This window comes from Taudactylus pleione, unplaced genomic scaffold (assembly GCF_031769625.1).
Source record: "Taudactylus pleione unplaced genomic scaffold, aTauple2 ptg000278l, whole genome shotgun sequence".
Lineage (NCBI taxonomy): Eukaryota > Metazoa > Chordata > Amphibia > Anura > Myobatrachidae > Taudactylus > Taudactylus pleione.
Window position 1 is genome coordinate 171856 of NW_028284680.1, and position 26486 is coordinate 198341.

Below are 26486 nucleotides of genomic sequence, written 5' to 3' on the forward strand. Positions count from 1 at the left end.
AGAACCCTGCTGACCACAACGAGTGTCCCATGGAAGTACTATTATAGGGCAGGGAGGGGCTTTACTAACAATCAGATTCTATTTTTACATTACAGGACCCACATACCTTACCTACGCACGCACAAAGCAAAGAGTTGGCTTTCCTCGCGCTTTATATTGGCCATGGATGTATTTATACAGAGTAACAATATGTCCATTTCATTATTGTTTGCTTTTCTGAAATAAAAAGTGACCTTAGGCCTCAATGAACGGAAAGGACACTGACAAAAGTTATTTTGGGACGTAGGCACAGCCACAGCTTAAAAAGTGCTCTGCAAAGTACAACAGTCCCAATAACAGGTCCTTCTCATTATGTATAGGAGAAGTATTAATGTCTGCACACTACCAGTGACCTGCAGAGCTTGCTCTCTAGTATAGTGATAAGGAATATTCAGAGAAAATTATTTATAGCAGGAAAAGCCTAGAACATACTGATTCATTTCTGTTAATGATAACACCCCTTACATACATTTACACAGTACATAGGCCCTGATTCAGAGCCGGAAGCTCAGACCAGAGCGCTCGCTCTGAATCAGGGCCCACCTCCATTAAAATGGAGCGTCCTCCTGGACGCTCGTATAGCTGTGGGTCACCACCCACAGCATATACGAGCGTCCAACAAGATGGTCGCGATGGTCTTGACCATCGCGACCATCGGACTTGTGAGTGAAACCCTGTGGTCGGGTTTCCCAGCCACAAGCCCTGGAGTGATTTTGGCTCTATCAGAGCCAAAATCACTCCCACTGACATCACTAGTGATGTCAGTGGGGCCGGCTTCAGACGGTAGGCGTGCCCATAGGAACGCCACCGTCTGGAAGGCACGCCCCCGGCACGCCCACCAAAGGGGGCGTGCTGTCAATCAACATCGACAGCACGCCCCCTTTGGTGCGAGACCCGGAGTGTTGGAAAGTCCTTCGCTCGCCGGGTCTCGCGCATGCGTACGACGGAGCTCCCTCCGTCGTGCGCATGCGCAGTGGGGAACATCGACCCACTTGCGAGCGTACTGCCGCTCGCGAGTGGGTCTGAATGACCCCCATAGTACTGTAGGCTCTACACTCTAGTTACCCAACTTGTAATATAAGTAAATACCCCCCAGTGTTGTGATACACAATGCGCCAATCCGGAGCTCCTAATATATATCTATATATCTATATATATCTCTCTCTCTCTCTCTCTCTCTCTCTCTCTATACACACACACAGTGGGCAGGCAATACAATATAACTCACTTGGCAGGACATGGTTTATTGTTTTTCAGACTCATCTTAACCTAATTAATAATGTAGAGGCAGCATTATCCATTTAACTGGTTAATGTGGGACAGGGACCCTGTTATTAATAGCTATACACAAAGCTATGGACGGCACTCAGCACCTAGGGCCACACATACAATGTACTAATGGCTGGAGAATGAGTCTATACTACTTACCCGCCAACCAGCCTGACATTAACCTGAGCTGCAAATGTCTTACTGCAGAACTGCGGCCTAAACTATGGCGGTAATTCCTGGCGCGTCACTTACCGTCGGCTCCTAATTCCTGGGGATAATAACGGGGTTTATACCTCTGCTCCTTCTATTTTTGCAATATTACTCCTCTCTTTATGCTACTAAGGTATCATATTCTCTCTGCCAGCTTTGTGCCTATGTAGAGGCGGTCCGTCTGCCCCGTCTTGAGACTGCGGTGGTGGATTTGTTAGATGCTCCTTTTACAGAGGAGGAATTGGAGGTTGCTATCTCCTCCTATCCACACTGTAAAGCTCCCGGAGTTGATGGTGTCCCGATAGAGTTATATCAGAAATGTAAAAGCTTCTTTATCCCGCGTCTCATTGAGACTTTTGATTCTTTTTTGATGACTGGTTGTCTCCCGCCATCCATGTCGGAGGCCTTGGTTGTAGTGCTCCTGAAGCCTGGGAAGGACCCCCTCCATCCAGAATCTTATAGACCTATTTCCCTTCTTACCACCGACATTAAAATATTGGCAAAACTGCTGGCTATTCGTCTTAATTCTGTTATTACTTCTATTATACACCCTGACCAGACCGGCTTCATGCCTGGTAAATCCACTACTCAAAATCTTAGGCGATGATTTTACCATGTGCAAATGTCCCAAAGGGATGCCTCTGAAGCGGTGGTGGTCTCCTTAGATGCAGCCAAGGCCTTAGACTCTGTGGAATGGGAGTATTTATGGGAGGTCTTGTCTAAGTTTGGTTTTGGTCCTCGTTTTATTGGCTGGGTCCGCCTTTTGTACTCTTCGCCGGCAGCCAGAGTGTCGGTGAATGGTTGTGTCTCCTTTTCTTTTCAACTTGGGCGTGGGGTGCCCTTTATCCCCTGCATTGTTTGCGCTGGCTATCGAGCCCCTGGCGTGTCTCATTCGCTCAGATTCCGCTATTCCGGGCCTGCGGGTGGGCCATGTAATTGACAAATTAGCTCTTTATGCGGACGATATCCTCCTGTTCCTGGCAGACGCGGGCCCAGCTTTGGAACGTTTGATGGACGTTATTAGGGATTTTTTTTTTTTTTTTTCGGGGTTGCTGATTAATTGGCCCAAGTCTAGTATTTTTCCTTTGACGGGCTCCCTGCCTCTTTCCCCCTCTCTCTCTCCTGCCCTTCACAATGGACTCTCTCCTTTCGGTATTTGGGTGTCTCCATTTTACCTAACCCTGCTGATTTTGTAGAATTTAATGTGATGCCCATTACCTCAGCTTTTAAACAAAAGATTCATGTGTGGAAGAATCTTCCGATTACAGTCACAGTTCGTATTAATTTATTTAAAATGTCCATTCATCCTAAATAGCTGTATGTTTTACAGCATTCCCCTGTATTTATTCCTAAAAAAGTTTTCTCACATATTGATTCTATTATATCTTCTTTTGTATGGGGGGGATAAGAGACCACGAATTGCTCTCCGTACACTTTGTAGATCTAAATCTTCAGGTGGGCTGGCCCTTTCTAATTTACGCATTTACTATATGGCATCACAGCTGTCACATTTGGTGCCCTAGATATCTACTGATTCTGATACCGCTTTGGCGGGATTTCTTAGCGGGCAAACAGGCTCCCCTTTAGCTCCTCTACAAATTTTGTTCTCTGTAAAATTGCCGGGTAGATCTCCCCCTTACTTCGACAGGCTCGACTGGTTTGGCATTTTGCTCAAGGATTATTTGGGGATGAGGGTGTGGATCCAGATGTCCCCATGTGGTATAATGGTGGTTTTTCCGAGCTGGGAGTGCTGGGATCGGAGTCCTTCTGGATTTCATATGGTATCAAAACCCTTGGCCATTTCTTTTGTAATGGGGTGCTTCACTCCTTTGATCATTTGTGCATGGTGGTTGGCCTTCCTCGTACGGCATTTTATAGATACCTTCAACTTCGTCATGCCCTACACTCCCAGTTTGGATCTGATCCTGTTTTATTATCACCTTCTCTTCTTAAACTTGCACTTATCAAATTACCGGTTTGTAAAACAGTCTCCCATCTTTATAGCGATCTTACCTCTCGTAATTTGCCAGATGCCCTTCTTCCCCTTAGGAATAAATGGGAATTAGATTTGGGTTCTCTTCAGGATGAACAATGGTCTCAGTTGTTGGGCTCTATAAGATACACTTCCCCTTGTGTTCGTTTCCAACAAATCCATTATTTTATCTTGCATAGGTCTTACTGGTCCCCTGTTTCTATTGCACGTATTGATACTAATGTTCCAACTAATTGCCCCAAATGTCATGCTCTTGATTGTGATTTTTGGCATTTGTTATGGGATTGCCCTAGGGTTAACGATTTTTGGAACTTAGTATGGTTGGATATGCAGTTTACTTTTCCATCACTACCACCCTTAGAGGCAAAAATTTGTTTATTCGCATTGGATATTGAGGAATTATTTAATGCAAATATTTATCGTTATGTTTTAGGCTTATCCACCTTAGCAAAAGTAATTATTGCCCGTTCCTGGTGTGCTCCAGATCCCCCTGATATACACAAATGGAGGGGCGCTTGTTAATGATACCATTGATCATGAACGGTATGTTACTTTATACTAGTCGTAAAGCCCTTTCTAAATTTCACAAATGATGGGATAGTTTGGCTCTTTCTCTCTTGGGTCTTAGTAGACCGGTTGGGGATCCTTTTGTGTAATCTATCCTCTTCTATTCTCCCTCTTCTTTTCCTTTTTATGTTTTTGCCCCATTTTTGTTTTGTTTGCTTTCTTTTTGTTCGAATATTTTATTTTGCCTCCATGCGCGAGCTGTTTACATGCCTTATTTGTGATCTCAGATTCGGCTTATTGCTGATATTTCTCTGATTGTATATTTTGGTATTTAATTGTACCACTGTTTTTTCCTTTTCACTGGCAACACTTACTGTATATGTTTTTGTTTATTTGTTTTTGTTTTATTTACAATATGTAGAAAATTTTCTAATAAAAATTTACATGATTTAAAAAAAAGAAACAATTGAAAAATGTTGGTTTTGTATTGCTGACCAACGGTGCAGAACACTATGTAATTCCATAATCCATCCTTATTCTGAGCTTTGTACATTCATATTTATTAAAGTATGTAATATGTAAGAAATACATAATCCTGTGCAGTAATGTACATTGGGGCCGATTCAGAGCTGTACACAGTTCACCACAATATGTAAAAGCAGCAGGAGGCATCTGTAGTAGAGAAACGCCCACTGCTTGTCTTCGTGACCTGCTTCATCCAAAAACGCAGCATCGAGCCGTCAGCGTCAACATCGGTCATGTGAGTAACCCTCAGGGTAACCAGGATGGGTGTGAATTTCACGCTTCCGGGGCCAGTGAAACTGCGTCCAAGGATGCAGTCACTAACCTCGATACGCCCAGAAAACGGGGCTGACACGCCACCATTTTCTGTAACGCGAGTTGCCGCCACCCCTTTCCTGTTCCTAAATGGCGGTTTAGGGAGCACTGCGACCACCATCGCAGACACAGGTCTGCACCTGCGCACTACAGATCTTGCGTATGCGCAGACTGACAAAACATCGGAGTTATATGTAAACCATCGGGTTTGCGTACAATTCTGAATCAGGCTCACTGTTCCCTGAGGAAAGAATTCATTCTGCAACATTGGAACACAAGTGTTGAGTGCTCACTCATCTGTTTAAAAGTTCCCTGAGTGCACCTGGGCAATAGGAGGAGTGCTGGACATAAGTGATTTTATGTGTGTGTGATTTATTACCACCCCAGAGCACAGGCCACACCCCCACAGCCTTAGCCACGCCCACCACAAATCAGACCTGGCACTGAGGACAGGAGGTTAAGGTTAGGCACTGGGGGGATGGTTTGGATTAGGCTGCAGGAGAGGGTAAGGCACCAGGAGGAGGGTTAGGCTGCAGGAGGGGAGGGTTAGGCACTAGGGGGAGGGTTAGGCTAGAGTAGGGGAGGGTTAGGTTGCAGGAGGGGACTGTTAGGCTGCAGGAAAGGACGGTTAGACACTAGGGGGAGGGTTTGGCTATAGGAGGGGAATTTTTTTTCTGCGGAGGGTCATTTTGATATATATAACATTATTCACAGGCCCGGTGCAGGCCACGCCCACTCAATGTGATGTCACATGGGGGCGCGGTCACAATCATTGGTGATTACAGCAATGCCCGGATCATCCTGAGGATGCTCCGGAAAGCTGTAAGGGCAGCGGTGTGACCGTGTGTAGCATCTTAAGGACACTCCAGACGGCACTGCTGCATAGATTCTGGCTGCAGGGTGCCAGATGAAGATAGCAGTATAAATCTCCGAGGGCCAGACCAAATGATTCCGCGGGCCTTGTACGGACCCCGGGCCTGAGGTTCCCCATCCCTGCGCTACGCCCTTCTCCACCCACATCTCTTAAGAAACGTCTCCATTTCTTCTCTAGGTCCCTTCTGACTCCTTTAAATGGACAACTCAATTTTATTTTTGTGTTCAAAACCATCTCTTCTATAAACATATATATTTGAAGGAAAAATATCCCCTACTGAACAAAGGTAATCAGGATCTGAGTATGCTGGAAGAGGGTAATGCACCAATGGCTAACGCTTCCGTCCTTATGGCTTTACGGATCTTTTTCGGGGAGAAGTGCCCTGTTTTCCTGTTGCTGTATAAAAGACAAAAACAGGGTCAGCTCTTCCTGACTATATAATGTGTTTCTTCATTTGATTATGTGGCCCTAGTACAGGATAATGTTTCTTACCTTCGGGAGTAGTGGAAATTACTACAGTGGCTTTTTTGTTGGACTTTCTCGATTTTGACTTACGACTTGAGTCCTTGGATTCTCCCCAGTTTCCCAACTTGGCTACAGAGAAACAAAATACATAAAAAAAAAAGTAGAAGCATCAGTGAAAAAATTAAGGGACGCAGTGAATATCCCGGCATTTGGGGATGTCATCGCTTAGAATACCGGCGCCGGAATCCCGACACCCGCTGGCATCCCGAAGGTAAGTAGCTGGGGCTAGGGGGAGGTTAGGTTTAGGAACTAGGGGGCAGGTTAGGGATGGGCACCAGGGAGGGAGGGTTAGGGTTAGGATACCGACCGACATGTGTCAGTATCTTAACCCTGTCGGGATGCTGGTGTTTGGATTCTGACCGCTGGGATCCCGAGCGCCGGCATTCCGTACCCTGCCCAAAATTAAAACTGCTGCCCCACTGATTGGCTGGTATGTGGGGAGGGGGGTAGGGGGTGTGTGGTCAGTGGCGGAACTAGCGGCGGTGCAGCCGGTGGCTTGTACCAGGGCCCACTGTGGTGCAGGGGTCCATAGCCGCTACTGCACCCGCTGCTAGTGTCCCCCATGTAGCGCAGACCGCAGTGAGAGCAGTCATCACTACACAGTAACAAACACACAGCCGCCAGCTGCTGCGTCCACGGAGGGAGCCGGCTGGAGCTCACTCATGAGCTCCGCCTTCCGGCTCCCCCCGCAGCGGGTGATGGGACAGACGTCATGACGCTGTCCCCATACACTAGTATGGGAACAGAATTCATCAAGCTCTGAAAATATAATATTTTCGGAGCTTGACTCTTGGAGCATTCGCCATCTTCAGATGGCGAATGCTCCTGCGCCGGCATCGCAACCCGCCCCTATGGGAAGGAGGTGTGGGTTGCAATGAGGGATCCTTTCGGATTCCTCCGCCCCTGTCCGGCTCTTTCTGCCAGACCTCAGGTCACGCATTGCGTAGTCCCATCACTACTCCGACAGGAGCAGTGAAAAGATTCAATGCTCCAAAAAATAGCAGTGAAGCGGCTGGCGGGGACAGCGGATATCGCATCAGCTGTCACCGCGCCGGAGCAAAGATGAATTGCTCTGGTAGCCGCAGCGAGTCAGAATGTTAATCTCGATATTTATCACGAATAGGCCCCTAAATCTTTAGGTATAGCTATCTATTTCCCCTGCATTGGCACAGTGGGATAGGCCACAACTCCGAAGTGCGTTCTGAATTGGCCTGATGATATAAAGACAAATAAAAAAAATCACAGATGGAAACTAGAAAGTAAAAGTTGGTAATGACAGCATATAATTATTCTCAGCCTGCAGGAGCCCTGAACACTCGGATCACAAGTTTCCCTGCTGCTATAAACCTGTTGTATCAGTACAATGTGGATACAAAGTGCCACCTTACCTCTGGCATGTTTCCATCATGAAAGTAGATACAAAGATGATGTTTTATATGTAGGGAAGTTTTTTTTAAATAAACATTTCACACCTTAATGGTGCATTTCTCAACCCACATCCTGGTTATATCTTGTTTGGTGACTTGTGACACAGAGTTCTGGTCCATCCACTGTAAAGCTGGTTCAGGATTGCAGAGTTACTGGCATCCTGCCCGCAATGTCACACGCATGTAATGGGTTAATGGGTTTGTTGTTGAATATCACCATCATCTAGAGCAGGGATAGGGAACCTCAGGCCCAAGGGCCGTATAGGGCCCGAGGTGTCATTTGGTCTGGGCCTCGGAGCTTTCTTCTGCTAGACTTATCTGGATAGCAGGGTGCCTATAATGACACCCTGCAGCCAGAATCTATGCAGCAGTGCCACCTGGAGTGCCCGTAGGACGCGTCAAACAATCACACGGCTGCCCTTACAGCTCCCCGAAGCATCCTCAGGATGCTCCAGGCATTGCTGTAATCACTGGCGATTGGCCCAGTCCCCGTGTGACATCACATGGAGCGGGCGTGGCCTACACTAGGCCTGCAAATAATCCTATATATATATCAAAACGGCCCTCGGCAGAAAAAAGGTTCCCCACCCCTGTTCTAGTGTATACGGTGCTCTGCGCAAATGCCAATTACACCTGTATAAAATGCTTATGGTACTTCACAAATAAAGTTCTCATATTTGCTGTAAAGTGATGCAAAGTGATGTGACAGTTCAATAATTCATTATATCTTAGAATAAAAGTCTGTGTGTCTACCAATAGGCTTGCTGTATACAATAAGCTGTAATCAGCCGCTTATAATACCCGCGTAGGCCGCATGGGAAATAGTACTTGTCCGACACACCTATAATAGATTCATTTATACACGTTCCTGTACAGTGTTTTTATGGTTGTAATGGGCAACAAATGTGGGTTCTCTCATCCTGATACCTGTACGGCATTCTCCCGGCCCCACATGCAGACTAGGCAATGACAGCTAATCTGTAGCCGCAACCACGGTCATCCATACATACCAGCACTGAATGCAACCAGCAGGGCCGTAACTAGGGTAGTGTGACCTGTGCCATGGCACAGGGCAGCGCGGGGCAGGGGGCGCTGTTTGGGCCAGTCAATTTTCCTGTTTATTACCATTCTCACTTGTAGCTTCCTCTTATTTTATCCCCAGCATCTCCTGGCCTCCCCTATCTCTTCCCTGGCCCTTCCCCATGAGGCCATGGGCCTCTCTCAGGTGCACTATATTATGTCCCTATTTATCCCCAGCATCTCCTGGCCTCCCCTATCTCTTCCCTGGCCCTTCCCCATGAGGCCATGGCCCTCTCTCAGGTGCACTATATTATGTCCCTATTTATCCCCAGCATCTCCTGGCCTCTCCTATCTCTTCCCTGGCCCTTCCCCATGAGGCCATGGCCCTCTCTCAGGTGCACTATATTATGTCCCTATTTATCCCCAGCATCTCCTGGCCTCCCCTATCTCTTCCCTGGCCCTTCCCCATGAGGCCATGGCCCTCTCTCAGGTGCACTATATTATGTCCCTATTTATCCCCAGCATCTCCTGGCCTCCCCTATCTCTTCCCTGGCCCTTCCCCATGAGGCCATGGCCCTCTCTCAGGTGCACTATATTATGTCCCTATTTATCCCCAGCATCTCCTGGCCTCTCCTATCTCTTCCCTGGCCCTTCCCCATGAGGCCATGGCCCTCTCTCAGGTGCACTATATTATGTCCCTATTTATCCCCAGCATCTCCTGTCCTCCCCTATCTCTTCCCTGGCCCTTCCCCATGAGGCCATGGCCCTCTCTCAGGTGCACTATATTATGTCCCTATTTATCCCCAGCATCTCCTGGCCTCCCCTATCTCTTCCCTGGCCCTTCCCCATGAGGCCATGGCCCTCTCTCAGGTGCACTATATTATGTCCCTATTTATCCCCAGCATCTCCTGTCCTCCCCTATCTCTTCCCTGGCCCTTCCCCATGAGGCCATGGTCCTCTCTCAGGTGCACTATATTATGTCCCTATTTATCCCCAGCATCTCCTGGCCTCCCCTATCTATTCCCTGGCCCTTCCCCATGAGGCCATGGTCCTCTCTCAGGTGCACTATATTATGTCCCTATTTATCCCCAGCATCTCCTGGCCTCCCCTATCTCTTCCCTGGCCCTTCCCCATGAGGCCATGGCCCTCTCTCAGATGCACTATATTATGTCCCTATTTATCCCCAGCATCTCCTGGCCTCCCCTATCTCTTCCCTATTAGAGAATAGCCACCGGCTAGGGGGTTAGGGGGTTAGGTTAGTTTATACTTACCTTAGCGACAATCGGCATTTCCAGCGCTGTCGGGCTTCCACTGCCGGGAACTCTGCTTTTGTCGGCCAGGCGCTGCCGGGAATCGAACCGGCCGGCGGTATTTCATGCTGATTCCGTGTGACCACGCTTAATTCATGCTGTTGAATAAAAATCTCCTTACAAATGTGAGATAGTAAGTGGCATTGCAGCACTAACAGAGATCGCAGCACACAAAAGCACTGATGTAATGTGCTCTAGGAATGTGCATGATATCTGGTACTAACGAGTGTGACCACAATTAATTCATTTAGTTGAAGAAAAATCCTCCTATAAATGTGAGATATTAAGTAGCTATATTGCATATATTACCAACCCACTATCAGCGTTATGAGACGGTGAACTACCGATGAATACATACCTAGATATAAAGGCAGTGTAATAGCGCTGAATGGGTCATTATCTGAATACTGAATAAATGTTATATGCAATATATGCTTTGTGATATAGCTTTCATCAATGTATATCCCTAATCTGCAGGCTAAGAGAGCAGAAAAATAACTAGCAGATAGAACTTGACACACAGTTGCTGAGACTGTAGTTGCTGAGACTGCGGTTGCCGAGACTGCGGTTGCCGAGACTGCGGTTGCCGAGACTGCGGTTGCTGAGACAGACTGCGGTTGCCGAGACTGCGGTTGCCGAGACTGCGGTTGCCGAGACTGCGGTTGCCGAGACTGCGGTTGCTGAGACAGACTGCGGTTGCTGAGACTGAGGATGCTGAGACTGCGGTTGCTGAGACTGCAGTTGCTGAGACTGAGGTTGCTGAGACTGAGGTTGCTGAGACTGTGGTTGCTGAGACTGCGGTTGCTGAGACTGCGGTTGCTGAGACTGCGGTTGCTGAGACTGCGGTTGCTGAGACTGCGGTTGCTGAGACTGAGGTTGCTGAGACTGAGGTTGCTGAGACTGAGGTTGCTGAGACTGAGGTTGCTGAGACTGAGGTTGCTGAGACTGAGGTTGCTGAGACTGCGGTTGCTGAGACTGCGGTTGCTGAGACTGAGGTTGCTGAGACTGAGGTTGCTGAGACTGAGGTTGCTGAGACTGAGGTTGCTGAGACTGAGGTTGCTGAGACTGAGGTTGCTGAGACTGAGGTTGCTGAGACTGAGGTTGCTGAGACTGCGGTTGCTGAGACTGCGGTTGCTGAGACTGCGGTTGCTGAGACTGAAGTATGAACTCAACTTGCAACAATTTGATACAATCAGACACCAGCAAGAATGTTATTACCGGTCTGGCAGAACTGTGCTGAATACTATAACATACAATGAATCACTGAATATCAATCTTATTATTTCAACTCCTGCTGTATTGACAAAAGATTGAACAGATTACTGTTTTAATCTGAGAAAATCAGCCAGTTTCCTGTAATAAAGAACCTTTATTGTAAATGACATCCACTTTTAGGATATGTACATTACTTTATCTTCTGACTTAAGGATATAATTAAATGATATAACCAGAAATCTGATCAGTATAACATTATGAGCCACATCATTTCTATAACTCACTGAGGAGACCTCACACACTGATAAACATAAGTGTACAATTTATTGGAATCATTGATCACAGATATGATAATTGATTTCTTGAGAGGAGGACACTGGTATATTTCTGCCCAACGAAGTGATAAGACCTTGGCACATTATTTTAATCTTAATTTCTTTCTTTGATCTATACTATTTTAATACTTTGCCGTCTATGAATTTCTAGAGGGGCTACATATTCTAATGTATATTTAATAAAAGTTATGTTTTAGAAATCTATCATAAGCTATGTGACTGGTGCACCTATATACTACCCCTATCTCCTTTCTGTTTATTCCATACTTGCCAACTATTTTTTTCTCCTCCCCGGGAGAAGTCCGGGGAGGAGAAGCAGCTGGGTGGCGGGACATGACAGTCCGTGTCATTAAGCACCGCCCCCTCACTGTAAATGGGGTGTGGAGACAAATGCTATTCTTGTAGAATTGCGTCATTAAGCTCCGCCCCCTACATGGGGACCCACGGTCGCTGCGGAAATTCTCCCCAATCTGCCCACTTCACTAGAAAGTAGGGATGTGCAGGCTCGGATAGGTTCGAGTTTGCATGCCGAGTTCGGATTTTTCCCTCCAAAAATCGGTCTCAGAAAAAGGCAAAACGTCATTTTTCATGGACAAACATCATCTTCCATGGACAAAAGTTCATGGAAGATGAGGTTTGTCCATGAAAGACGACGTTTTGCCTCTTTCTGAGACACGATTTTTGGAGGGAAAAATCCGAACTCGGTATGCAAACTCGAACCTATCCGAGCCTGCACATCCCTATTAGAAAGTAGAAAGGAATGCGGGAGAATTGCCTAGTCTACCAGGGGTGCGGGGAGCCTCGTGCAACTTTTGGGAGAGTAGGCATGTATGATTTATTCTCGTGGGCAAATGCGGATGCCACTGCGGACGACTTGCATGCAGCTTTGAATAGGCCCCTACAGTATATGTCTGCAAGGTAGAACAATGCGTTATATTAGGTGTTGTGTGTTATATTACGCTTTACCGTAAACATATACATCCTTGAATGGATATATTTTTTAAAAAAATCACATTCCAAATAAAGCCACACCCACTATTCTGCATATTCGCCCCAGGTCTACCTACAATTCCCGCTGACCATGTTCTGGTCACTCCTAACATTTGTGTTCAGTAGAGGAAAATGATAAAACGTAGAGTAATAGGTAACGGAGCTGAGACTTACCCAGGAATTTGGCGCTGACAATAGTATCATCATTCAGTAAGGGTGTAAATATAACATCTGAGGAGTCTGGCGGTCCTGGGGAGAAACAATACATGTTAAAAGAAAAATCGAGAATACCAAGCGCACATCATTCCAAGCGCACATCATACCAGGCGCACATCATACCAGGCGCACATCATACCAAGCGCACATCATTCCAAGCGCACATCATTCCAAGCGCACATCATTCCAAGCGCACATCATACCAAGCGCACATCATTCCAGGCGCACATCATATCAGGCGCACATCATACCAAGCGCACATCATACCAAGCGCACATCATACCAGGCGCACATCATACCAGGCGCACATCATACCAGGCGCACATCATACCAGGCGCACATCATTCCAGGCGCACATCATATCAGGCGCACATCATACCAAGCGCACATCATACCAAGCGCACATCATACCAGGCGCACATCATACCAGGCGCACATCATACCAGGCGCACATCATACCAAGCGCACATCATTCCAAGCGCACATCATTCCAAGCGCACATCATACCAAGCGCACATCATACCAGGCGCACATCATACCAGGCGCATATCATACCAAGCGCACATCATACCAAGCGCACATCATACCAGGCGCACATCATACCAGGCGCACATCATATCAAGCGCACATCATACCAAGCGCACATCATACCAGGAGCACATCATACCAAGCGCACATCATACCAAGCGCACATCATACCAAGCGCACATCATACCAAGCGCATATCATACCAGGCGCACATCATACCAAGCGCACATCATTCCAAGCGCACATCATTCCAAGCGCACATCATTCCAAGCGCACATCATACCAGGCGCACATCATACCAGGCGCACATCATACCAGGCGCACATCATACCAGGCGCACATCATACCAGGCGCACATCATACCAGGCGCACATCATATCAGGCGCACATCATACCAGGCGCACATCATACCAGGCGCACATCATACCAGGCGCACATCATACCAGGCGCACATCATACCAGGCGCACATCATACCAGGCGCACATCATACCAGGCGCACATCATACCAAGCGCACATCATACCAAGCGCACATCATACCAAGCGCACTCCATGTTACTGATGGTTTCTCAGTCTTGCTAAGGATTACGGATGTGTGTAAGGTAAAGTGGGTGTCTTTATGTAGTGCTGCAACGGCATAGCGAACGCAGTGGATTAGCATCCTATCACAGTGAGACTGCGTGTATAATCGCTATTGCAGTTGCGATCCGTAATGAATCAGGCTCTAGGTCTCCAAGTGAAGACAGAATAGACCGCATCCTCATTACTGAGTGTGGCTATGGTGTGTAGGAGGAAGTGAGTGGGGTATACAGGATCTGGCAAGCATGGTGCTGATCTGGTCTATAGAGCATGTGGAGTGTTGTTACACAACGTAACCAAAGGTGTGAAGTCTGAGGAATAGTTGAAACTCTGCACAGATCCAGTGGGGGTTTATGTGATAGGTCGCAGAATGCAGACGACTAGATTTCTTCCCTAGTTTATAGACAATAGATAATGTTTAGGGATGGTCTCGGTGCTTACCTGTCCGGACAGGGGGTGGGGGTGGGGGGCTTAGGTGCGGGGGGTATAGATAACCGAAATGTAATATGGTCACGATCAAAATGATTTATGCCGCAATAAGTAAAACAGAAATACTGGGCGAATAGCCAGATGCGCTGGCGTGTCAAACAAGATATGCATAAAGACACATCATTTATAATCACATAAAGGGCAAGTTTCATACATGTGCCTCGGAGGTTTTGCATAGTAATGGGTGCACCCTAAGATACAATCCAATATATTCCAGGAAACATTACATTGTATTTCTGTACATATATGCAACTTGCCTTAGGGCAGCCCACGGATATAGATAGATCTGCCCAATGATACACATGAACAGCAGCTGTGCCACCAATGGGTTATTATATAGGCAATTATTCTGCTGCTCTTCATACAGTACTAGTTAGTAATTATACATCCACCCCAATGCTAAGGCAGCTGTCAGTACAGAGTGCATGACTTACTGGTCACAGCGAGCAGGACACAGGTCTCTCGCGGACTGAGAAGCTCATTGGCATAGCGCTGCTGGTTGTCCAGGAGATTCTTTACTTGTCCACTGTCGTCTGCTAGTTCCACATCACCTAGTACACAGAGCTACAGGTCCTGACACTGCATGCATGAGACATGCTATTACTTACAGTATACGTACATATGCACCCACTTCCTCTGCTAGTCTATGATTCAGTACATTACATACACGGATCTCTCTCTAGGATCTCTAATTTCACCATCGTTGTGTGTTGGTTGAGTAAGTACTATAATGATATTCCAGCGCTGGTAACATTGTGACCATAGCGACATGATGGCATCCAGTAGCTGCTGCCGATGTGCTGGCTGCATTCCGCACCCTGACAAAAGTCTGAATGTGAGGTGAAATGCGTCGGGTAAAAAGGTATCGATGCCGTGATGATGCATCAGGTGCTTTGGATTGGTCAGTACGGAGCTTGTCCACCAGGCAGACTCCTATCCCTTCCCCAACGTTGTTCCCTGCTGACCAGATGATGTCCCCATTACAACAGGAGGAGCCAGCGCACTGGACCTCCTGCTTGCGAGCGATAATAAGATATACACTCTATTGTACCACGGCAGGGTGAGTAAAACACCTACTGTAATACATGGGTGGTGTGTGCTGCAGTCGTGTATCTGCTTAGGCCCCCATAGTCATTGTACAAAATCAAATGTTATTTTCTCTTTGTGGGAGAAATTAGTCATCTGCTCATTGCTGTCATCTTGTGGAATTACTATATAGTTACAGTATGACTAGCAGCCAGATGTGACTGTGTCCTATATAAAGACAAGCGCTGCACCCACTATCTCCACATCGCATAAGAAACATTGTATTGTATACAAGTATTACGGTTGTATTAGTCATTCCAGCTTCATGATTTTACTTATACTACTGTGAATTTATGAATAAATCTTATTGGATTAGTATCTGGATTAGTAGTTGTCTCTCTCTTTATTACGATCTGTCTATCTGCAGTAGCCGCTGGCGGAGAGTTCATGTGGTTATGTGCTAGGCGTTTCACCTCATCTTCTAGGCTCTGCAATTAGGGAGTGCAGAATCCATGGACTCCTTAGCTGCAACCAGGCTGTTAACCATCTCATCCACACATTAGCACAGCTCCTTCTGTATTCTCCAGGTGTTGGCTGCACATACAGCCAATCTCCCACCACATCTCAAAGGTGCTCTATTCTACTTGGATCTGGTGACTGTGGTAGCCACTGAGCTCATTGTCATGTACATGGAACCAGTGTGAGAGGACACGTGCTGTGTGACATGGAGCATTATCCTGCTGGGAGCAGCGTGAGAGGACGTGTGCTGTGTGACAGGGAGCATTATCCTGCTGGGAGCAGTGTGAGAGGACGTGTGCTGTGTGATGGTGCATTATCCTGCTGGGAGCAGTGTGAGAGGACGTGTGCTGTGTGACATGGTGCATTATCCTGCTGGGAGCAGTGTGAGAGGACGTGTGCTGTGTGACATGGTGCATTATCCTGCTGGGAGCAGTGTGAGAGGACGTGTGCTGTGTGACATGGTGCATTATCCTGCTGGGAGCAGTGTGAGAGGACGTGTGCTGTGTGATGGTGCATTATCCTGCTGGGAGCAGTGTAAGAGGACGTGTGCTGTGTGACATGGTGCATTATCCTGCTGGGAGCAGTGTGAGAGGACGTGTGCTGTGTGACATGGCGCATTATCCTGCTGGGAGCAGTGTGAGAGGACGTGTGCTGTGTGATGGTGCATTATACTGCTGGGAGCAGTGTGAGAGGACGTGTGCTGTGTGACATGGAGCATTATCCTGCTGGGAGCAGTGTGAGAGGACGTGTGCTGTGTGACGTGGTGCATTATCCTGCTGGGAGCAGTGTGAGAGGACGTGTGCTGTGTGACATGGTGCATTATCCTGCTGGGAGCAGTGTGAGAGGACGTGTGCTGTGTGACATGGTGCATTATCCTGCTGGGAGCAGTGTGAGAGGACGTGTGCTGTGTGACATGGTGCATTATCCTGCTGGGAACAGTGTGAGAGGACGTGTGCTGTGTGACATGGTGCATTATCCTGCTGGGAGTAGTGTGAGAGGACGTGTGCTGTGTGACATGGTGCATTATCCTGCTGGGAGCAGTGTGAGAGGACGTGTGCTGTGTGACATGGTGCATTATCCTGCTGGGAGCAGTGTGAGAGGACGTGTGCTGTGTGACATGGAGCATTATCCTGCTGGGAGCAGTGTGAGAGGACGTGTGCTGTGTGACATGGTGCATTATCCTGCTGGGAGCAGTGTGAGAGGACGTGTGCTGTGTGACATGGTGCATTATCCTGCTGGGAGCAGTGTGAGAGGACGTGTGCTGTGTGACATGGTGCATTATCCTGCTGGGAGCAGTGTGAGAGGACGTGTGCTGTGTGACATGGTGCATTATCCTGCTGGGAGCAGTGTGAGAGGACGTGTGCTGTGTGATGGTGCATTATCCTGCTGGGAGCAGTGTGAGAGGACGTGTGCTGTGTGACGGGTCAATGTGTGATGGGTCAATGGCATCATGTTGTGGCATCTTCCATCCGTAATGTGGCAACAGTGATGTAGATACATCAGAGAGCGCAAGGTTTTTATCTCCACCTGGACAGTGTCGGTGGCCTGTGCCCCCTGTAGCCTCAGGTTCCTGTACTTGGCTGGCAGGAGTGGTACCTGGGGTGGTCTTCTGCTGCTGTAGCCCACCCACTGGGAGGTCTGACGTCTGTGTTAGTCTTCTGCACTCCGCTGTGCTAATGCGTGCCCAGCCCTGCCCCCCACTCTGCCCGCTCCGATGGGCCAGACCTTCTACAATTATTATATAGATTCCCTGCACCAATGATATTACAGCTGCCTAGACGTCTGATATACAGTACGTTATAGTAATAGATGGTCTCTGTAACCAACAACGCTGCCTACAGTACCTATTGCTAGTTCCCCCATACCTTCGTTTCCATAGTGACAGGAGTTCTTCATACATTCCAGAAGGAGTTGAACCTTACAGTTGATGTTAACCAGCATCTCTTCATTATCTGCAGGGTAGAAGTAATACAATGAATGTGTAGCTTGGATTTCGGCCATGACACGTTTCTGGTCACTGATGTAAAGATAAAGGTGGTCCTGCCCATGGCAAGTAATTAGGGTTTGCAACCGACATCACCAATGTTTTACTGTGCATCAGATTTCGTAATGTCTGATCTGTATATGGGCATAAATGTAAGTAACAGAAGCCATCTTATCAGTGGTAGCTAGCCACAGCCAGCGCGCCACAGCATAAGCCTGCAATTATAGTTCACTCTGCTTATGGTGACCTAGATCTCACGCTGGTACGCCGACATCATAATATAGGCATTATACATTCACATCCTATCTCACCTCACCACTTGGTGGGCTTGGGTCTTTCCAAAATGTAGTCACCATTAGGTGATTGCTCAGAAGTGGGACTGCAGCAGAGTTGCATGGAGCTTGGTGGCTCGCTCGCGCAAGGCAACTCACGCCACGTGGCATATTGAGGCTAGATGAGGTAGGACACAACTGTATACACAAAGTGACCAGGAGTCATTTCTACATGATGTACAGTGTATTAAATTGTTCTAATTAGATGGATAGAGACAACAGGTAGGTGAGACAATGTAGATGATAGACATGATAATATGAGATATGGTAAGAACTTACCCTTGTTATCTCTAATTCTACAAAGTCCATAGGGTTCCACAGGATACCTTGGGGTATAGGTGATGACGTCAGTCTTCAGGCACCACAGAGTTAAAGTTTTCAGCCTCCCAGGATGCATCTGGGTCTGAAAACTTTAACTCTGTTGTGCCTGAAGACTGACGTCATCACCTATACCCCAAGGTATCCTGTGGATACCCTATGGACCCTGAAGTAGAAATAGCGGCAGACACTGTAGATGCACCATATGGCCAGAAGTCTGGGGACGCCCTGTAATTAGTAACTGGACATTGCTGCCTTCCCCATTACTGGCAGGGACATAACATCCAGCATACAGCTATGCAGTACCCATAGTCACACATTAGCAGTAGGATGGGTGGTCCTGAGGAGCTCAGTGAGGCTCACCATGGCACTGCCACAGGATGCCACCTCTCCACCCAATCAGTTCATCACACTTCTACCTGGCTACTGCTGCCCCGGTCACTGTAAGTGCTGTTACTGTGATGTGGAATCATCTAGGAACAGCAACAGCTCAGCCACATAGCGATAAGACGTCAGTGTAAGGCTCAGTCACATAGCGATAAGACGTCAGTGCAAGGCTCAGTCACATAGCGATAAGACGTCAGTGCAAGGCTCAGTCACATAGCGATAAGACGTCAGTGCAAGGCTCAGTCACATAGCGATAAGACGTCAGTGCAAGGCTCAGCCACATAGCGATAAGACGTCAGTGCAAGGCTCAGCCACATAGCGATAAGACGTCAGTGCAAGGCTCAGCCACATAGCGATAAGACGTCAGTGCAAGGCTCAGTCACATAGCGATAAGATGTCAGTGCAAGGCTCAGTCACATAGCGATAAGACGTCAGTGCAAGGCTCAGTCACATAGCGATAAGACGTCAGTGCAAGGCTCAGTCACATAGCGATAAGACGTCAGTGCAAGGCTCAGCCACATAGCGATAACACGTCAGTGCAAGGCTCAGTCACATAGCGATAAGACGTCAGTGCAAGGCTCAGCCACATAGCGATAAGACGTCAGTGCAAGGCTCAGCCACATAGCGATAAGACGTCAGTGCAAGGCTCAGCCACATAGCGATAAGACGTCAGTGCAAGGCTCAGTCACATAGCGATAAGACGTCAGTGCAAGGTTCAGTCACATAGCGATAAGATGTCAGCGCAAGGCTCAGTCACATAGCGATAAGACGTCAGTGCAAGGCTCAGCCACATAGAGATAAGACGTCAGTGCAAGGCTCAGCCACATAGCGATAAGACGTCAGTGCAAGGCTCAGCCACATAGCGATAAGACGTCAGTGCAAGGCTCAGTCACATAGCGATAAGACGTCAGTGCAAGGCTCAGTCACATAGCGATAAGATGTCAGCGCAAGGCTCAGCCACATAGCGATAAGACGTCAGTGCAAGGCTCAGTCACATAGCGATAAGACGTCAGTGCAAGGCTCAGCCACATAGCGATAAGACGTCAGTGCAAGGCTCAGCCACATAGCGATAAGACGTCAGTGCAAGGCTCAGCCACATAGCGATAAGACGTCAGTGCAAGAACGTTTTCCAGGGCAGTGCAGCCACACAGAAGCCTCAGGTCACTGCACAATATGAAATGTTGGCTGTAGTGTAAAGCACACCACCATTGGACGCTGGAGCAGCGGTAACACATTCTCTGGAGTGACGAATCGCAGATAACAACCTGGCGGCATGACAAAGGAATGTGGGTTTAGCGGATGCCTGGAGAATGCTGCAAACCCAAATGCGTACTGCTGACTGTTAAGTCTGGTGGAGGAGGAATAACTTTCTAAGACTGTATTCCATGGTTTGGCCCTGGGCCGCTTAATGCCAGTCAGGGCCAGACTGGGAATAAAAATAGGCCCTGGCATTTAAAGAACACACAGGCCCACCTCGCGTCAGCATCTGGCTCCTGGCATAGACTCCTCCCCTTACTATTCCTGGCTCCTCCCACTTCTTAGTCTATGCTCTTACAAAATAAGAGTTATGGTATAACATACCTTTGTTAACTCTTTTTCTTCGCGGTCCATAGAACTTACTTTGGGTATGTAGCTGGAGTGTCCCAGGCACCAAACAGTTAAAAAGCTTCAGTTCCCAGGATGCTGTGGGTCCCCCACCATACATACCCCACCCCTGGCTACAGGCAGTTAGTTTGTTGTCAAGCCCAAGCAGAAGCGAAAAATTGATAAGGAAGGACCCTTGTACTCTAGACACACTCTCTCTAAGAAGAGGGGATCATAGAAAATACAACAGAAAAGAATTTCACAACAACAACAACAACAACAGGTGCGTTAGGGTGGGTGTCCTGTGAACCCCATGGACCTTGAAGAAAAAGAGTTAAAAGGTATGTTGTACCATAACTCTTATTTTATTCTTCGGGTACATAGGGTCCACAGAAATTTACCTTGGGACGTCTCAAAACAGTTCCTTTAGGGGTGGGGACGCTCCTGTGTATCAGCCGCCAGGAGAATCCTACGCCCAAAGAAAGCATCCTCAGCTCGTGTGTATGCTTGAGAAATTGTCATATGCAAACACAAAGTCTGTTTGTTAGCTGACCAGCCTCGCTTATGGCAGCCATACAACAAAAATAAAGAGTCTGACTTTCTAATGGAGTTGGTGCGATCTACATAGATACGTAGTACACGGACAACATCCAGCGATGCTTCACCAGCCGAAAGGCCAGAAGCTTGCAAAGCCGGAACCACAATTTCTTCATTCACATGAAACCGGGATGCCACGTTAGGAAGGTACCCGGCCCTAATATGAAGAACAGCTCTATCCTGATGAAATAGATGCAATAGCCAGAAGAAAAACTGGCTTAGCTGTCAACCACTTCAGGTCTACTGATTTCAGGGGTTCGAATGGAGGAGCCTGCAAAGCCTTGAGAACCAATGTCAAATCCCACAGGGCTACTGGGGGGACAAAGGGAGGCTTAACCCTCAGAACACCCTGAAAAAATAGTCTAACATCAGGCAATGGGGCGACCCTTCACTGAAACCAAACTGAAAGTGCAGAAGCCTGAACCTCAGGGAGGCCAGACGGAGACCCTGGTCTAACCCAGCCTGAAGAAACGAAAGCACTCGAGAGACCTTAAACAACTTAGGGTCAGATTTACTCAGTTCACACTACTGAAAATATGAGTGCCAAATTCTGTAGTAAATGCAAGCAGAGTAAGGTTTCCGTGCCCTCAGCATTGTCTGAATTACAGAATTGGAAAAACCTTTGGTCTTTAAGACGGAGGTCTCGAGCCATGCCGTCAAAGACAGACTAAGAAGATTTGGGTATAGGCAGGGACCCTGTATTAACGGGTCCAGCCTTAGAGGAAGAGGCCATGGAGTGTCTATAGAGAGACTCTGTAGATCGGTGAACCAATGGCGTTTGGCCCAAGCAGGAGCTATCAGTATTACTGTCCCGCTTTCCTGCTTGAACTTCCTGATGACCCTTGGAAGAAGGGAAAACGGAGGAAACAGATACGCCAGTCTGAAGTTCCACCATACTGCCAGAGCATCCACAAACTCGGCTGCAGGATCTCTGGTTCTGGACCCGTACCTGGGGACCTTGTGATTGTGACTTGAGGCCATGAGGTCTACTTCTGGAAGACCCCATCTGTCCACCAGGTTCTGAAATACCTGTGGATGAAGAGCCCACTCTCCGGCATGTATATCCTGCCGGCTTAGGAAGTCCGCTTCCCAATTGAGGACTCCTGGAATGAACACCGCCGATTTTGCTGGGAGATGACCTTCTGCCCAGACCAGAATGTTTGTAACTTCCGCCATTGCAGTCTGGCTCCGTGTGCCTCCCGGATGGTTGAAGTAGGCTACTGCGCTGGCGTTGTCGGATTGTACCTGGACAGGCCTGCCCTTCAGTATTTCCTGAGCCTGAACCAACACCCTGAATACTGCCCTTAGTTCCAGGACATTTTATGGACAGAAGACTTTCTCTTGTTGTCCATTTTCCTTGAAATGTGTATCGACCTGTCATTGTGCCCCAACCGTGGAGACTGGCATCGGTCGTGAGGAGTACCCAATCTGGAATCCAAACTGAGCGACCCTTGTTGAGACGGTACGTCTGCAACCACCATGACAGGGACAGTCGCACTTCTGGCGAGAGACGGATCGTCTGTGCCATTATTGAGTGGTACTCTCCATTCCAGTGCGAGAGGATCAACCGCTGCAATGGTCTGTAGTGGAAGTGGGCATATTTCACCATGGATACCAGTATCTGCATTGCCGCATGAACAGATACTGACCGGCTGTGCAGAAGCCTGCGTATCCGCAGCTAAAGGGCCACAATCTTGTCCTTTGGCAGATATATTCTCTGTGCCAGGGAATCCAAGCGAGCCCCTAAATGCACCATCTGCTGCACTGGCAGAAGCAACGACTTCTTCCAATTTATAATCCAACCAGTCTGTGTAGATAGGCAGTTGTCAATCTGAGATGATGCTGCAATTCTTGAGGCGACTGAGCCAATATCAGGAGATCGTCCAAGTATGGCAGGATCCTGACCCCCTGGCGCCTGAGGCAGGCCGTCATTATTGCCATGATTTTAGGAACACCCGAGGGGCCTTTGATAAACCAAAAGGCAGTGCCTGAAATTGGAAATGTTCCTGCAGCACTGCGAACCTCAGGAAACGTTGGTGGGACGGTGTAATTGGTACATGAAGATATGCATCCTGAATATCCAAGGACACCATGAAATCCCCTGGTTCCATTGCCAAGACAATCGACCTCAGAGTTTCCAATACGAAACCTAGGCACCATGATAAACGTGTTGAGACCCTTTAGGTTTAGACTAGGTCGGTAAGACCCATTTGGTTTTAGAATCAAAAAGAGGTTGGAATAATATCCCTTTCCTAGTTGATTCACTGGAACCAGGATTATTACCACTGACACCAGCAGGGAGTGTATAGCCTGTTGGAGGCCCAAGGCAACTCAGGTTTTATAACGCTCTGACGTTTAAATCCTAGAGCCTTTCTTGGTACTGACTACTCCTCGTCAATGTTTAGCACAGCCTTGACCGCCCTAATCAGATGAGGGACATCTGCTGCTGGAAAACGGTCTTCTTCCATTGAGGGGGATTCGTGAGAGGAACCCTGTGTATCCCCCCCCTCATCAGAAGATGTGCCAGAATCTGAAAGGTGAATGGTGTGTGAGACCGACCGCCTTATGGTCTTTGGCTGTACTGGCCTAGTCGCAAAATTAAGCCCAAGGGGGCTCCTGCCCTGAAGCTGGTAGGTTTGACTGATGTGGCGACTCCTTAAAACAGTGGCCACATAATCCATCCTGTATGAAATCCTGTGGGGATAACCCTGCTTTACAGGCCATACATGACACCAGCACAGGAGCCTCAGCCACCTGTCTTTCAGCTTCTCTGGACATAACAATATCTCTAGTGCGATGCAAAGTCTGAGTACAAATGTGACAATGTTTCACACCCAATATATCCCACACCTGTAGTAGAGGGTCAATGAGGAGAAACAGCCGTGATAGATTATGACTGACAGTAATTTAGAAAAGGCAGCATAACACACAGCAGATTTCAAAAGTCACATACAATGCACATAGACACATAGTTAATATATATTATAAATATATGCACTAAGCTCTTTAGCAACTTCCGATAGCCCAGGTAGTATATGGAGCTCTGTATGACCGTACCACCGCAGGAGAGACATACCGGGAGACTGACCCAACCTCCTGAGAACCTAGCCACCGAGAGCAGCCGAGAGTGGTCTCTGGCCGACTCATATAGAGGGAGGCTGAGAGGAGCAACCAGGACGCGGGTAACCTCGAATCTGGACCAGCGTCTGGGTTGGGGGAGGGGCCACTGGGGAGAGCGTACCTCCCCTCTGCTGTGTGGATCCACCCGGCACACTAACATGGCAGCCAAATGATGCGATTCCACAGGACACCCACCCTAATCTTCGATCCGGATACTGCTATGACAGATAGATACAGATGTGTCCTTTACTAGCGCTAAACCATCCCTCTCGGTGCGCCAGGTCCCTGCTGCAATTGTCTTTTTCGCTTCAAAATGCGTATTAGTTGAAATGCAATGCGACTAGGAAGCACCAGGATACCACAGCAATTGCGCTGTATATGAAGTACAACGGAACTTCGCGCGGATAAAAACTGCGGCCTCTGCATAGTAGCACTTAGTATACAGATTCAGAGACTCAGTCGCACACAGATATACAAGTGCCGCATATCACATTAGTCAGCGCAGTCTCGTGGTGCGTCCTAGTCGCATTCCATTTAGACTGAAAAAGACGTGGAGGGTTAGGATACTGCCCAACAGGGGGCAGTATCCTAACCGTGTCGGGATTCTGACCTCCGGGATCCCGAGCGCTGGCCTCCCGTACCGAACCCGATATATCTGTACACAGCTGTCATACCTTGGTGAACTAGATACACTGTCACTTACCTCCATAAAGAACGGTAATAAACATTGCTGCCTTAGATCTGCACGAGCCAGGAATGGAACAGATTAAAGTAAATCTCCGCCTGTCTGCTTGCAGGACGCTGGTACAGGGTTGATAAGTGACAGGTACAGAGAGCGATTAGTAAATCTCACATGAGAGCGATTAGTAATTCTCACATGAGCAGCAGCAGCAATCTGGAGCTTTTCTGGTCCTGGCAGCACAGTAAGGGAACCTCAGAAATCACCAGGGAGAGAGTGGGACAGCCAGAAATTAGCAGCCATTGGCTTGTACGGCTGTTTACCAAGCTTCCCCTGATTGCTCAGTAAACAGTCCTCATTATTAATTCAGAGGCCCTGCACGCAACACACCCGGCTTTACATAGCTTTGTCTCCAAGGTGTCGCTAGAGGTTGCTGCCAAGAACACAACAGATCTGTAGAGACTTCTGCTTAGTGTACCTGATATCGTACGGCCTCTCACGGTGACTGCATATTATATACACACAGGTTTACCATACGCTATGTAGTTATGAGACCGGCGGACAAACAGTCCCAATACCGACAGTGTAATCCCGACAAGGGATCTAACATAGGCGTCGAAACATTGACGCCTATGTTAATCCTGACGCTGGAACTCCGACAGGGGGTAAGTATCCACGTAGCCAGGGATGGGGAGGCTTAGGTTTAGGGGCCCCCCAGGGGGATTTAGGATTAGGCACCCCCCGGGGAGGGTAAAAGGTTAGGCTAGGGGAAGGGGGGTTTGGTTTAGGCACGTTAGGGTTAGGCACCCCTAAAGGTGGGTTAGGGAGGGAGAGGGTTAGGAATAGTAACCTTACCTCCGCTATCGGGATCTCCTCCATCTGGCTGCTGGCATTGGGATTTGAACCGCCAGGCTCACGTCCGGCGGTCAAACATACTGATTCCTACCATACTATCCCTTTAAACCGGGACACTCATGGATTACACAGGTTCTGTGGCTGATTAAAACCAGTTAAAATCCAGGCTTGAAGTCAGCCAGCCACAGGACTTGTGTTATTCATAAATGATGTGGTCCGGTATAATGATAAGCCTATGTATATAATGGGATAGTATGGTAAGCCTATGTATATATAAAGGGATAGTATGGTAAGCCTATGCATATAATGGGATAGCATGGTAAGCCTATGTATATAATGGGATAGTATGGTAAGCCTATGTATATAATGGGATAGTATGGTAAGCCTATGTGTATAATGGGATAGTATGGTAAGCCTATGTATATAATGGGATAGTATGGTAAGCCTATGTATATATAATGGTATAGTATGGTAAGCCTATGCATATAATGGGATAGCATGGTAAGCCTATGTATATAATGGGATAGTATGGTAAGCCTATGTATATAATGGGATAGTATGGTAAGCCTATGTGTATAATGGGATAGTATGGTAAGCCTATGTATATAATGGGATAGTATGGTAAGCCTATGTATATATAATGGGATAGTATGGTAAGCCTATGTATATAATGGGATAGTATGGTAAGCCTATGTATATAATGGGATAGTATGGTAAGCCTAT

At 47.7% G+C, this 26486-nt stretch overlaps 1 protein-coding gene across 1 annotated transcript; it reads right to left on the reverse strand.

Moving 5' to 3' along the window:
* Nucleotides 1-4475: 4475 nt before the first annotated feature.
* On the reverse strand, nucleotides 4476-25208 carry LOC148513468 (uncharacterized protein CXorf65-like). Its single transcript, XM_088481827.1, has 6 exons — nucleotides 24933-25208; nucleotides 17773-17859; nucleotides 14797-14913; nucleotides 12726-12800; nucleotides 6222-6323; nucleotides 4476-6125 (listed from the first exon to the last, which is right to left on the reverse strand). Exons 1-6 carry the CDS (start codon nucleotides 24955-24957, stop codon nucleotides 6076-6078), a joined length of 456 nt encoding a protein of 151 aa, XP_088337953.1. The 5' UTR covers nucleotides 24958-25208; the 3' UTR covers nucleotides 4476-6075.
* Nucleotides 25209-26486: the final 1278 nt, after the last annotated feature.

Excerpts from the sequence above, each read along its gene's own strand:
- LOC148513468 (XM_088481827.1), bottom strand. The coding sequence starts at position 24,957 with ATGTTTATTACCGTTCTTTATGGAG. Across the intron at positions 14,914-17,772 it reads CTGTCACTATGGAAACGAAG|GTGATGTGGAACTAGCAGAC; the intron begins GTATGGGGGAAC and ends TCTGTGTACTAG. Across the intron at positions 6,324-12,725 it reads TGTCAGCGCCAAATTCCTGG|CCAAGTTGGGAAACTGGGGA; the intron begins GTAAGTCTCAGC and ends GTTTCTCTGTAG.